The sequence below is a fragment of the Pinus tabuliformis genome, chromosome 2_1, assembly GCF_031772625.1.
Source record: "Pinus tabuliformis cultivar Carrire ecotype Pingquan chromosome 2_1, CPIR1, whole genome shotgun sequence".
NCBI classification, from domain to species: domain Eukaryota; kingdom Viridiplantae; phylum Streptophyta; class Pinopsida; order Pinales; family Pinaceae; genus Pinus; species Pinus tabuliformis.
In genome coordinates this window covers 545,854,960-545,870,782 of record NC_142299.1, presented here as the reverse complement: position 1 = coordinate 545,870,782, position 15,823 = coordinate 545,854,960, and the positions used below count along the sequence as shown (strand labels likewise).

The following is a 15,823-nucleotide window of genomic DNA, read 5'->3' as shown; positions in this document are numbered from 1 at the left end:
AATTATATTAATTATTTAATTAATCAAATAAAATTAAAATTTGTTAAATTAATAAAAACAGTTGGAAGGAAAAGAAAAATTAAACTTATTCATGAATGAGATATATCAATTAAAATAATTTAGGTTCTAGGTAAATTAAGAGGAATAATTAATTTGGAAATAATAATAATATAAATAAATAAAAATAAATGAGAAAAAAATTATGCTTCTTAAAAATTAGGGTTCTAGGTTTATTTATACCTAGGTCATTATAGCTCTTCTCTCAATAAGTTTTCATTCATATTCTTTCTGATTTTGTCCTCATATGGACCCCCTTTGGGGTTTGAAGCATTGACGGAATGAACATGAAACTGTGGATAATCCGGATCATCCCAATGCCAAAAACTACCACATAAACTTAAAATCTAAATAAACGAATTTTTTTAATTAAAACTTGTAACATAAATTTCCTAAACACCTTTTCAAGGAGATAATAAACTACTTGTATATTGGAATGTGCATACTTTATTTGTCCATGCGCATTTCTAAAGCATGATTACGCTGCTAAATAACATGTGTTTACTTTCCCATGGGTTTAATCACTATGTTGCAATTTATCGATCTATCTTAAACCATGTTTAACTAAAAAGCTTTACTCTGTGTACCATGGACCAGTTAGTCTGATTGTGATTCAGTTAACTCGCGGTTATGCATGACGTTAATAAAATCAATGTGACGGCCCCGCGTAGACCTGTTATAAGCGTGATTTAAGTTTATTAATTATTAATATTCGTTTCTTCACAATGTCACATTACTCCATCTAATTAAACGTACCTTCCTCGTCATCATCATTCACTTTCCGATAAGCACAGGCTATGTGGTCGCCGCAGCCACTCTGGAAGCTGCACGAACGCGTTGTCCATTCGGTTAACGATGTCAAATTAGCGCACCTCCGATCAAACACACCTTCCTCGTCAGTCTTCTCTATTGGATAAGGAGAGACCATGCAGTCACACCGGCCGTTTGGAAACCGCGCACGCGTGAACGCTGTTCCCACACGGTATAGCGTGTTTAATATTCAACTCTGGCTATATATATACCGGACTGATTCCCTACCATTCATTCATGTAATCTAATCTGCTCAGGAATTTGAGTATTGTCAGCGGGTAAAAGTCATTGTCTGCATTTCCTTACATTGCATTGGGATCTACAGATTTGATTATTGTAAGGGTATATAGGTGGTTTTCGAATTTCCCTTCAAACCGTTGTAATTGAAATCAATTTCGGAAAGCATGTCTGAGAATAAACACCATCACTTCCACCATCACAAGAACCAGAACGCCAACTCGGAGGCGACGCCGTACGAGAAAGCGATGAAGGAGGAGAAGCACCATAAGCGAATGGAGCATTTAGGTGAACTGGGAGCAGTCGCTGCTGGAACGTTTGCACTGGTACTATATATATATCTCTTATTCTGTAATTTTTAGTAAGTTGATAAACTAAATCAGGTTTATAGAGTTTACCTATACAATTATAGGATTACTAATTCTCTCATTGGGTATGCAGTACGAGAAACATAAAGCAAAGAAGGATCCAGAGAACGCGCACAGGCACAAGATTGAGGAGGAGATTGCAGCAACAGCTGCAGTGGGAGCTGGGGGCTATGCCTTCCACGAGCGTCACAAAAAGAAGGCAGCCAAAAAGGAGGTGAAAGATCATCATTTCTAGCCACCTGCGCCCCGTACCTATGCTTTAAAACAGTTTTCATTCTTTCGCTGAAAAAGTCATCCGTCATGTTGACACTGGCTTCAGCTTCATTCGTTCATTGTATCTCTTTATGATCCTAATAAGCATTTTAACGTAAATACTTAATAGTATTGCGATGCTGTTATTGTTATTAATATTTGTATGGTGATTCTCAGTCCACCAACACCTCTATTCCAATTCCATACCTCCAAAATTCCGAAATCAATCAATTCCATACCTCCAAAATTGTCATACCTTAAAAGACAAATTGTCATACCTTAAAAGACTGATTTAACATATTAGTCAACCTAATTATACCATTGGGAATGAAAGATACTTCTTAATATCTTTCGAGTTGGGAAAAATGGTTTTTGTTTTATCTAAATGCATTTATAATTAAAAATGGATTGTGTCTTTTATAATTGATTATACATGTATATTGATGAAATTACATTCTATTACATTCAAAAAAATATTTTATAAAAAGTATATATCTTCCAAATTTTATTTTGCAAATGCCGTTATAAAATGTTTGGTTATTTATCAAATGTGTAGATGTTCATTTACATTCCCCACTTTCCCATGACAAGTGGCTTAGCCCTTAGGAATGTGGACTACTAAAATGCCCTCTCATTCTCGTTCTCCTCCACTCTTGGAATAAAAAAATCCAAAAAATCTGATACCCCATTTATGGCCCATCATCAAAGCCCTTAATTCACTATTGTATTTCAACTTCAATTCTCCCTTTAGATGTTTAGCTTCTTGGAGTTAGATTTGGGATTTGGGTAGAGAATATTAGGTTTTTTAGCCTAGGTAACTTTAGCATTTATGGCGAGGGTTTGAGAAGAGCTTTTTCTTGGGACTGAGAGTGGTGGAACTTCTGCTAAGTGGTGGAACTTTCGGTAAGATCCAGTGGTACCAATGGAATGATAATGTTGACAACAATGAAATGATTCTCGTAAATTTTTGGATTTTGTAACAACAATGGAATGATTTCAGATTGTGCTATTGGTAAGGTTTTGTGTCATTCTTCATTTTTTTTTTTTTAACAATTATACTATTCCTCGTAAGGTTTTGTGTCATTCCTAATTTTTTTTTAATAATTGTGCCAATTTTCTTTAACTTAGGAAATGATGTTTTTTTAGAAATTGTCTCTCCATCCTAATCCATCACATGTATTTGTTTCATTTTAAATAATGTGTTAGCCTAAGAGCCTGAGCTTGTATAATAATTTGATTTTTGATGTTGCACATAAAATAAGTTGTGAAATAGGGAATTACATCAATCTGGACATGACTAGAAGCAAGGAATTACATCAACTTATTTGGATAAGACAATAAGTATAATTAATACTCCAATAAACTCACTAACCACTTATCACTTAATCAAAAAAATAAACCTTGACCACTCATCCAAGAAGCTTGCTTTTTGCCATCACTAGAGCTCAAGACTACAAATATATAGATGCCTACAATGTAGCTAGAAATAAATGAAGAACTCGAGCCAGTGCCTTTGTAATCATATTCCATAACTAATAACTTATTTGATAATCGTATGTGGTTACTGGATTGACTATACTCTTGATAAGAAATAACTAATGTTGAAGCTTGCTTATGGATTTAACATGGGTTGTTGAATTGATTGACAATATTCTTGATATGTAATAATTAATGATGAAGCTTACTTCTAGATTTAACAAGGGTTGTTGAATTTCACTATTGCAAGTTCTTTTTTGTGAAATTTAATTTCTTCATTTTGTCTTTTCAAAATCAATACACACGTAGAAAAAAACTTATTAAAGAAACACAATTCATAGAGATTTAGATTTCAATACAAGTACAATTTATAAACATATAATTTTTAGTATGTTTGATAAATTTATATTGGAAAAAATAAATAATTATAATTATAATTTAAAATATAAATATATATATATATATATATAAATTTTCATGTTAAGAAATTGGTAAATTAATTATATTTTAAATACTATATATAATTTAAATATGTTATAAAAAGTTAAATGAGATATTTTTTAATATTAATATTAAAATTCTCAGCTTTAGTAACATTTTCTTTGAATTATATATAAGTGTTATTTTTTTATATCTAATTACATCATAATCAGTTGTTTATGCTACCATGCTTGCGAAATAAAAGTACTTGAGTAACTCGAACGTTCTGAGCTTTATTTTTACTTTATTTCATCCATTTGCTTCCTTTCTTTGGTCTCTTTGACTCATTTTTCCGTAGTTGTATTCAACCTTTTTTACTCCAACCTTTCCTTATCAAACGTATTCGATTCGCATCTTCCTCTACTAGGGTTAGTGGTTAGGCATGGGCATGGATAAACGCAATAAAAATAATTAAATGTGATTGTGATTAAATGTGGTTATTTGTTGGCCGCCTTATGAGGTTTCGTTGTTGAAGAAATGCGGAGAAAAGCTACCATTAGGGTTTTCCTTGCATTAAGGTTTTAAGTGGTTAAATGCGGTTATTTGGTGGCTTTTTTATGTGGTTTATTGTTGAAGAAGTGGAAATAACCAAGAGGGTTTTCTTGCATCAAGGTTTAGGTTTTAACTGATAAATGGTGAAATATTAAGATTTTATTTGATGTATTATTTATTTTAGGTTTAAAATAATTGTTAATATTAAAATAAATTTGATATTATATTATTCTTGTATTATTAATTTTTACTTTAATATTATAAAATTATTTTTAATATTTAGTTATATTATTAATAATATTAATAATGTTTTTGATATTAATATTAATATTATTATTGTTCATGAGTATGATTGGGTGCTATGTTAAAACATTCTTTGATGTGAAGTTAATAGTTTAATTCCCTGTCTCGATTAGGATGATATATTGGACATGATGAAGATGTAGACCTGCTAAGCTTACAAAAAGAAATGTCAATAATATCATTAATAATAATATTTGTAATTCCTTGATTGGGATTCTATTTTGATTTATGATTTTTGTTAGGTCTTGCCGGACAACAATCGCGCCTGTAATCAATAAAGTGTCAAGGTTGCAGTCATGCACCGCACAATTCCTTTAAGTGAGATATGCCTCGTTTAATTTAGGTTTTGTGAAACATTCCCCTCGAAATCATCTTGATTCCTTGTGATAGGTCTTAAGTTGGATCTCATGTTCCGGTTAATATGTATACCTCAGTCCCTTAATTTCCTCCCCCATTCCATCTTCCAGGAGGTAGGTGTTGACAAAAGCAACAAAAACATTATTTTCTCTTCCAAAAATATCAGAAGCCAGTGCTCTTGGTTCAATGACTCTCATATATGAAATATGGTTAGAGAAGGGTGTAGAGAGACACAAGAAGGCCGAGGATGAGGGAATTCACCCCACTCTGCCTAGCACGATGAAAATGTAGAATTGTTTGACCCTGATATACTAGCCTACATATGCATCATGGTGGCTTCCATGGAGGCAAAGTGTAGGTGTTTAGGTGATGGCCATTGTTAAGTTCAAAAAATTGTAGTGCACCATCTTTGGACCTTGGAGGGCGTGAGGGAAAAGTAGAATGAATGATGGCATAGGTGGGTATTCAATTCAACAATACCCATCTGGTGCTATGCAATCTACCCAGGGCTATAGGCATTGATTTACCTCATGTTCCTCTAACTTTGACAACCACTAACTCCATCGAAAGCTCTATTGATTTAATTCCTCACACCAACCTGGTTCCCCTCCTCTCCCTTCTCATCTAGTGGCAAAAGTGAAAGGAAAAGGCATTATTGTCCAAGGATCATTTCACAGCGAAAAACCTCAATAAATGGAAGATAATTAACTGAAGCCTTCCACAAGTGTAAACTACACCATTAAAGCAAAACCCTTTGAGGAAGAAACGATTTCCTATTGCCGCTTTATCATCGAAGAAAATGTATAAATAGGTACACCTAGAAATGTTGGAGTAGGTGGAGAAGACCACAACAAAGCACAAAAGCACCAAATAGTTCCAAAGTGAAGAAAACACATTGATGGGGTTTCCCAGTATTCTTTATTCGAAAAAGTATTTCTTTAGATTATTATGTCATTTAAGTTTCCATGGTCACACTAGTAGGTATCCTTTTTGCAGGGTCTTCGTTCAGTTTTATATCTCCTATCTACATTTTTGTATGGTCCATGATTTCCAATCATATATTTGCTCATACTAAAGGACCAACTGGTTTCCCTCTCACAGGAGATGATCCATCCCTATCTCTTTTCAATCCAGAATTAGCACTTTGCATACTTCTCCTCATCTCAACTATACCTTTATAGTTCTTCTCACAATGTACTCTATGTAAAATATTTTTGGTAATATAATGTTTTTTATTTGCCTAGAAAAAAAATAACAGTATTGTTAAAAATATAATATTAATAAAAACACTTTTAATAATACCATTAATAATATTAATAAATTTATCATGTTACATTAATAAATCAAATATATTATTAAAAAATTTAACAATATTAACAACATTAATAATATTATATACAAATATTAGTAAACTTAATAACTCACTTGTTGAGCCGAGAGGCTCATTCTACAACGAGTGTGAAGGCGATGTTTAACTATGTCGACGTGTGTTCCTTTTAAAATGAAAATAAAATATTCTCTAAATAGAAAATTGATGTTAGCTATAATAAAAGGGAAAAAATTATATGTTATGCTTGTTTAATTAGTTGTCCATATATAACATGTGAACTAATTAGAAAAAAAAAAATGTTGTAAGATCTTACATTAACTATATTTTATTGACATCAATTTTATATATCTCTATATATAGAGAAAAGTGTTAAAAGAAATTATTTGAATGTTGTATATAACAAAATATCCAATGTGCTTTACGAATAAAACATTTTAATATGAATTAAAAATATATTAATAACCAAAAAAAGCATTTTAATGTGCCCCTAATAAAATCACTCAATTCACATTTTATGTTTAAAATATTTTATATATTGTTTTAAAAAATAATCAATATCACATAAACTTATTGAAAAAGATAAGTTTTTTTTGGTTAAAACATTTGAATTGGTCTATGCGTTTTAAAGTTTAACACTTTTTTGGGTATATGTTTGTTTGTCAAAATCTAACAAAGATTTTTTGGAATCACAAGTTTAAGTGGTGTAATCTCTATAGCATTCAAAAATAAAATTTAAACATTGAAAAATTACACATTATTTTTTGCGCTCTAAACTGAGTTTGCACCTGAACAAATTTGATCCCTCGAAGCTCTTGTCAGATCCCTACTTAAGATGGATCTACGTTGGTTTTATTATAATAAAGTTTTATTAATGTTAAGAGTAACATTAGAATTATTACTAGAAATTGCACCAAATGTTGCAAAGGAAATGTCGTAAGGCATAAATTCGAGAAGCATCATGATATATAAACAATCATTGAAGATAAAAACTAGTAAAAAAAATGGAATTGAAGAATTGTGATTAGTCATTTAAACAACTAGGCAATGTTCATTTCTTTTTTGGAATAACATCCAAAATATTAAACGCACACTACAATTGGTGACATGATTCACTAGGATCGTAATATTAAATGCACACTGCAATGCTCTGTATCTATTAGATAATGGAAAACGATAATTCATAGAAACAAAACTAATTTTCCATCTTGAGTCATCATGAAACATAATCATAATGATACTAAATGAAAATATGTCTAACATACTGATCTACTGCTTTACCAACCAATTACTATGGATGAGAAAGCGGTCTAACTTTTCTGCAATGTGGGAAATGTCACTTCTCCAATTTTTCCAAGTATACTTACCATTTTTTGAAAACCATTAAGAATCTCCCAATCACTGATCACATCTTCCATTCTTTCACAGTGAAGATCCCTTACAATGCTTCCACCATGTTTTTCAAAATTGAAAATCATTGTGTTAAAATCACTTCCTATCACATTATCTATGTGCTAGTGACCCTCCTTTATAAGTGTTAAAGAGTACCAAAAATCTTATTTTTCACTCTACAATACTGGAACATAGAGACATTTATAAGGGACAATGATTCTTTTGACTACTTATCTTCTACTTTGAAAGCCACCCAGAAACATAATTTGACATTATATATTAGCATTAATCGGTATTTTTACCAAAGGCTGCAAATGTCACCAAAATCTTGCTGAGATCTTTGCGCTACACCCAAGGTCCCAAACAATTTTTCCGAATTGTTTGTGACAAGGCCATGGTCTCTTCTTCAGTTAGTTTTATTTCTTGGAGAAATAAGACCTGCAGTTTCCTCAAATTCACTAGTTATTTTACTTCCTTTACTACCTTTGGTTTGATGAGGTCTCCAAGTCTCCTAATATTCAACGATGTAATTTTCATCTAGACTTTCAGAGAGCATACTTACCTCCTCCAGCCTTACATCTCGCATTTTCCTTGTTGCTCACGTTTCGAAGAAATTTTGTGATCTGAGGTTGGTTTCCAAGTTTGATAGTTTGCATTGATTTAGCCTCTCTCATCAGGGTAGAATCAACTTATTGGGCAGGTCCAGGTTTTACTATTTGAAATCTGTGAAAGGAAGCAACCCCTCTTATTATTGATCACCTTAGTTGGAAACGGGGAAATAGGTCTTGCTTATATATTTTGAGATAACAAATATTTCCAAATATCCTATTGAGTGGAAGTGAAGAATTCAAAATCCTTGCTCAGTGGATGAAAAAAATGGTTTTTCTCAAATTAAAGGACATATAAAAATGGAATATCAAAGGGGTATGGAAGGGTTGGATCAACCTAGAGTTGGTGATTCATTTAAAGCTGGTTTGGGTTAATTAGACTTTAGTGATAAATGGTTGTTTATAGGAGCTGCCTAAACATGTAGCAAACTTCCCTCCCTTGCCGAAGTCTTATGTAAAATTCAGTCAGAGTGTTGATTGATCTGGAACTCTAACTATTTTGGATGATCTGGTTTAATTAAAAATTGGGCAAAACAAACCAATGGAATCATTCCAACACAGAGAATCTTCACTGTGCGTGAAATTCTTGCTGGATTCTTGTCAAATTTGTGGTTGGAAAGAGGGTCTGCTTGCTATACAATTAACGTACTCTATTGTTCATGAGTAGCATGGTTTTTGTACCCCAATGAGCTTGTCAAATATTTCTGAAATGATATTTTGAATAGGTCAATCCTCACAATCATCAACCAAAGTTATGTGATTTTGGAAGTGCCAAATGCTCTGGTGAGTTGTTGGTGAAGTGTAACTAGTAGATTCCTGAATTGGTTTAAATGATTTGATGGCAGCATTTAATGTTTTATGAAATGTGTAATGTTTAGAATACTAGATTTTGTTCAATGGACTTGGGATTTAAGGTTTGATTCATGAGTCTATTTAATGTAGAACTTCATTTCTCTGTATGTATGTATATATGTATATGCTGATGCTCTTCTTATAAGGTAAAAGGTGAACCAAATATATCATACATTTTCTTCAGTTATTATAGAGCTCCTGAGCTTATATTTGGAGCCACTGAGCATACTTTTGCTATTGATATCTGGTCCATGGGTTGTGTCTCGGTTGAGCTACTTCTTGGTCAGGGAAGTGGGTTTTCAGTTTTAGAGTAGTCTTACCTCTACAGATCATGCATCAATACCGAAATTGCAGTTTGTAATATTCCTAATGACATCATGCTTACATATACTTGATGAAATTTTACCAAATTTGTACCAAAAGACAGTGTAGCATGCTGATAATTCTCACTATGCAGAAATCCTGCAATCATGTTTCGATATTATATCAAGTAAGGTATTCTAGGAACACAAATTTATGATTTTCCTTGCTCTTTACAGGCTCTCTTAGGCTCCCACTGGGATCATATTTCATCCCCAGCTATCACTACCCAGTGTGTGGGTTGGAACAAAAGGTCTTTTGATCATTAGTGTAAAAGCTACATACAGTTTGACAAAGATATGTAAATTATTATTATCAAAGTATGGAAATTTAGGATTTTATTTTTTATGCAGTTGGAAAATATTAAGGCTAAGGAGTAAGGTTTCTTTGTGTAAGTTCAGTAATATGGTTAAACTTCTAATAGTCATACTTCAAAAAATCACTTTTGAACGGTCCAAGTAGTGTACTGCTAAGTCAGGAATAGAAGGACCAATTCAGCTTCAATTCAACATCAATGCATGAATAACTATAGTGTTGCAGTAAGTTATGTAAGCCGAATTGTTTTGAATAGTGGAGGTGTTTAGTAGGTTTGAGAATACCCTATACTAGCCTTGGGTATGATATTCAAAGCATCAAAATCACTCTCGGTTTTCTAGGCCATACTGCCTTGAGCATTAACCCTAATTAAGAGGCATACAGTTGGAGAATATATTTGGATTTTGTATCATTGCACTCGGATATAAGCATCCAATTGAATGGTCATTGTCCTCTTTTCACCTTACACGTTTGCAAATATGCCTCTTTTCACCTTAAGTTATTTGACAAAAATGGATTTACCATTTACACTCATATCCTATCAAACTATGCTTGGAAATATACAAATCACTGTTGATTATATTCAAAGATTAATTAAATTTATACTCTAGGTAGAGGAATCATGGCAGAGCATGGCCCCTTTTGCCAATGTAACCAACCATCTATAGTTTGCTCGTCACCTAGAAAAATAAAAATAATTCACCATCTCCGTCAGTAATATAGTGAAACATAATTTAAACCCTGAAACATAAACACAAGTAACTGTATTAGTTTTCCTGGAGACCACCCACTTCACATCTCACGGTGAAACAATGCATTTTACAGGCACGGTTTTATGATTCTCGAGCTGAAGAGAGATGACTTCCAAGGGATCCATCCCTTTGAGGTTTCTTGAAACGATATAATCAACTTGCCCACATGATTAAATGACAATTTATTAACTGTAACCTCTTATTCCATGTTAATAACAAGAGTAATCCTCTTGCGTTTGATGCTAAGTAGTTTGTCATATATCACCCAGGGAAAACTTATAAAATGGGGATCGGTAGTACCAGATCCTTTCAAATTTTTATGGCCCCAATAATCTGGGTGACATGTTACATTATACCCAGTTGATGCCCTAGCACTTTGCTTGTCAGCAAAGCTAGTTGCAGTGTTCTCGTAATCATGATAGCCATTTTCAAACCACCCCCTGCAGTGTTCTGAGAGACCTTACTGCATACACGATTGTTTCCTTTAGATCTCTATGCATCCTATTACCATGGAATATTGACAAAGTTATGATGTTTCCATTGATAATCTCCGCAACCCATAATAATCCATCAATGCTGCCAACTTACATCCATACAATTTTTTGTGCACTAGAGCTTCACTGAGGTAGATTTCAAATCCCTTCACCTCCAAATTATTGTCATATTCCTTCCGAACAACTTCGTCTGTGAATGAGCTTATACAAATAGTCTATAATGCGTGTACATGTTTTGATTCATATGTTTATTTATCCTCTTTCTCCATGAAATCAAGAAATTCTTTTTTGTGTAAATTGGCAGGAACCCGCGCTGGAATACCATTTTTCAGAAAATCAACTACTTTTGAAAATAGCTCGGCTAACTGTAGACAACTTGCACTCTGAGTCATAGCTTGTGACAAGGCCATGATCTCTACTTCAACTAGTTTTATTTCTTGGAGAAATAAGACATGCGGTTTCCTCAAATTCACTAATTATTTTACTTCTTTTACTACCTTTGGTTTGATGAGGTCTCCAAGTCCCCTAATATTCAACGATGTAATTTTCATTTAGACATTGAGAGAGCATACTTACCTCCTCCACCGTTACATCTCGCATTTTCTTTGTTGCTCATGTTCCGAAGAAATTTTGTGATCTGAGGTTGGTTTCCAAGTTTGATAGTTTGCTTTGATTTAGCCTCTCTTGTATCTTTCTTAGAAAAACATGGTGGAAGCATTGTAAGGGATCCTCACTGTGAAAGAATGGAAGATATAATCAGTGAGTTGGAGCTTCTCAATGGTTTTCAAAAAAGGGTAAGTATACTTGGAAAAATTGGAGATGTGACATTTCCCACATTGCAACAAAGTGGAAACCAGGGGATTACATATTAGTAGAAAAGAGGATGGTACTTTGGGACACCAGGTCTACAGAAAGAAAACTCATACTGGTAGCTATCTTCACGCTGACTCTTACCATCATCCTTCCCAAAAATCTGGCGTCTTAAACACTCTAGCTGTTAGGGCTTTCAGGATTTCTGACCCGGATCACCTAAAAGAAGAGATTGAGCACTTAACCTCTGTCTTCAAAAACCTTGGATACAAAGAATGGAGTATCAAGAAGGCTATAAGAAGAGCTCAAGATAAGGCCCTCTCCAAGCATCCTCCTGAAGACAAGAAAGAAGATTCTGGGAAGGTCTACCTTCCATTCATCCAGGGGATTACAGATAAGATTGCAAAAATTTTAAGGAAGAAGAACATAAACACTCAATTTACAACATGTGGAACTATAAGGCAGATGATGAGGTCAGTAAAGGATAACATCGATCCTCAACAACTCAAGGGTGTGTATAAGATTGACTGCTCTTGTGGTAAGAGTTATATTGGGGAAACAGGTCGATCTCTGAAAATAAGACTAAAGGAGCACGTGGCTGATATAAAGAATGAGAGATCCCGTACATCGGCGCTTGTGGAACACTCGTCCAAAACCAAACATCATGTGTGTGTGGAGGACGCTAAAGTGATTGCAAGAGAGGATAATTATCAGAAAAGAAAAATCAGAGAGGCCATCGAAATTATGAAATTTCCTCAAAACCTCAACAGGGACAATGGGAGTGAAATTAGTGGAAACTGGCTTCCCCTGATCAAACAAATAAACCCCTCCAGGGCTTTGGAAGCATAGTATCAGGGTCTCTTAATAAAAATAAAATTTAATTAGATAAATTTAATTAGAATTTAGTTAGATTAATTAAATCAAAATTAATTAATTAAATTAAAATTTTATTATTTAATTAATTATATTAATTTAATAAAAATTGTAATTAATTCTAAATAAGAGTTAAATAAAATTTCTCAAATAATTAATAATAATAAAATAAAAGAAAAATAAAATAAAATTAATTAATTAATGAATTAATTAATTAATCAATTAATCAATCAATTAATTAATTAATTAGGCAATGAAGGCTTAACAGGTTAAAATGGTAAATATCAAAAATTAATTAAAAAGAATTATGGTTATAATTAAATTAAATAAAGTTAATTAATCAGTAAAATTAATTAATCAATAAATTTAATTTAATTAATTAATTAAAGAAAAATAAAATTAATTAATCAATAAGATTAATTAATCAATAAATTTAATTTAATTAATTAACTAAATAAAAATTAATTAATCAATAAGATTAATTAATCAATAAATTTAATTTAATTAACTAATCGAATAAAAATAATAGGAAGAATTATAAATCAATTATTTAATTAATCTAAATAGATCAATTAAATCAAAATTAATTAATTTAGTTATTCTATTCTAATTAAAATAAGAATTAAATAAAATTAGCCAATTAATTAAAAGAATTAATAATAACCAAGGATTAACATTGGATTAATAAATAATTAAGATTATAAATTAATCTAATTAAATTAAAGTAATTAATTAACTAATTAATTAGAATGGTAAATAACAATAAATTAAATTAATTAATCAATTAAATTCAAATTAATTAATTAAATGAAAATAAAAACAATAAGTAAGAATTATATTAATTAATTAATTAATCAAATAAAATTAAATAAAATTAAAATTTGTTAAATTAATAAAAACAGTTGGAAGGAAATGAAAAATTAAACTTATTCATGAATTAGATATATCAATTAAAATAATTTAGGTTCTAGGTAAATTAAGAGGAATAATTAATTTGGAAATAATAATAATATAAATAAATAAAAATAAATGAGAAAAAAATTAGGGTTCTAGGTTTAGTTATACCTAGGTCATTATAGCTCTTCTCTCAATAAGTTTTCATTCATATTCTTTCTGATTTAGTCGTGATGATGGACCCCCTTTGGGGTTTGAAACTTCGACGGAATGAACATGAAACTGTAGATAATCCGGATCATACCACTGCAAAAAACTATCACATAAGCTTAAAATCTAAATAAACAAATTTTTTTAATTAAAACGTGTAACATAAATTTCCTAAACACCTTTTCAAGAGGTAATAAACTACTTGTATATTGGAATGTGCATACTTTATTTGTCCATGCGCATTTCTAAAGCATGATTACGCTGCTAAATAACATGTGTTTACTTTCCCATGGGTTTAATCACTATGTTGCACTTTATCGATCTATCTTAAACCATGTTTACCTAAAAAGCTTTACTCTGTGTACCATGGACCAGTTACTCTGATTCTGATTCAGTTAACTCGCGGTTATGCATGACGTTAATAAAATCAATGCGACGGCCCCGCGTAGACCTGTTATAAGCGTGATTTAAGTTTATTAATTATTAATATTCGTTTCTTCACAATGTCACATTACTCCATCTAATTAAACGTACCTTCCTCGTCATCATCATTCACTTTCCGATAAGCACAGGCTATGTGGTCGCCGCAGCCACTCTGGAAGCTGCACGAACGCGTTGTCCATTCGGTTAACGATGTCAAATTAGCGCACCTCCGATCAAACACACCTTCCTCGTCAGTCTTCTCTATTGGATAAGGAGAGACCATGCAGGCACACCGGCCGTTTGGAAACCGCGCACGCGTGAACGCTGTTTCCACACGGTATAGCGTGTTTAATATTCAACTCTGGCTATATATATACCGGACTAATTCCCTACCATTCATTCATGTAATCTAATCTGCTCAGGAATTTGAGTATTGTCAGCGGGTAAAAGTCATTGTCTGCATTTCCTTACATTGCATTGGGATCTACAGATTTGATTATTGTAAGGGTATATAAGTGGTTTTCGAATTTCCTTTCAAACCGTTGTAATTGAAATCAATTTCGGAAAGCATGTCTGAGAATAAACACCATCACTTCCACCATCACAAGAACCAGAATGCCAACTCGGAGGCTACGCCGTACGAGAAAGCGATGAAGGAGGAGAAGCACCATAAGCGAATGGAGCATTTAGGTGAACTGGGAGCAGTCGCTGCTGGAACGTTTGCACTGGTACTATATATATATCTCTCTTATTCTGTAATTTTTAGTAAGTTGATAAACTAAATCAGGTTTATAGAGTTTACCTATACAATTATAGGATTACTAATTCTCTCATTGGGTATGCAGTACGAGAAACATAAAGCAAAGAAGATCCAGGCACGCGCAAACAAGGAGGAGGAGTGAAAGATCATCATTTCTAGATCCACCTGCGCGCCCCGTACCTATGCTTTAAAACAGTTTTCATTCTTTCGCTGAAAAAGTCATCCGTCATGTTGACACTGGCTTCAGCTTCATTCGTTCATTGTATCTCTTTATGATCCTAATAAGCATTTTAACGTAAATACTTAATAGTATTGTGATGCTGTTATTGTTATTAATATTTGTATGCTGATTCTCAGTCCACAACACCTCTATTCCAATTCCATACCTCCAAAATTCCGAAATCAATCAATTCCATACCTCCAAAATTGTCATACCTTAAAAGACAAATTGTCATACCTTAAAAGACGGACTGATTTAACATATTAGTCAACCTAATTATATCATTGGAATGAAAGATACTTCTTAATATCTTTCGAGTTGGGAAAAATGGTTTTTGTTTTATCTAAATGCATTTATAATTAAAAATGGATTGTGTCTTTTATAATTGACTATACATGTATATTGATGAAATTACATTCCATTACATTCAAAAAAATATTTTATAAAAAGTATATATCTTCCAAACTTTATTTTGCAAATGCCGTTATAAAATGTTTGGTTATTTATCAAATGTCTAGATGTTCATTCACATTCCCCACTTTCCCATGACAAGTGGCTTAGCCCTTAGAAATGTGGACTACTAAAATGCCCTCTCATTCTCGTTCTCCTCCACTCTTGGAATAAAAAAATCCAAAAAATCTGATACCCCATTTATGGCCCATCATCAAAGCCCTTAATTCACTGTTGTATTTCAACTTCAA

At 32.4% G+C, this 15,823-nt stretch overlaps 2 protein-coding genes across 2 annotated transcripts; both read left to right on the top strand.

The window, feature by feature from the left end:
• The first annotated feature begins 1,271 nt into the window (after nucleotides 1-1,271).
• LOC149201484 (uncharacterized) lies at nucleotides 1,272-1,707 on the top strand. Its single transcript, XM_089399746.1, has 2 exons — nucleotides 1,272-1,430; nucleotides 1,546-1,707. The coding sequence occupies exons 1-2, from the start codon at nucleotides 1,272-1,274 to the stop codon at nucleotides 1,705-1,707; spliced, it is 321 nt and encodes a 106-aa protein (XP_089255872.1).
• Nucleotides 1,708-14,567: 12,860 nt separating this feature from the next.
• Nucleotides 14,568-15,044, top strand: LOC149201483 (abscisic stress-ripening protein 2-like). Its single transcript, XM_089401286.1, has 2 exons — nucleotides 14,568-14,870; nucleotides 14,988-15,044. Exons 1-2 carry the CDS (start codon nucleotides 14,712-14,714, stop codon nucleotides 15,042-15,044), a joined length of 216 nt encoding a protein of 71 aa, XP_089257412.1. The 5' UTR covers nucleotides 14,568-14,711.
• Nucleotides 15,045-15,823: the final 779 nt, after the last annotated feature.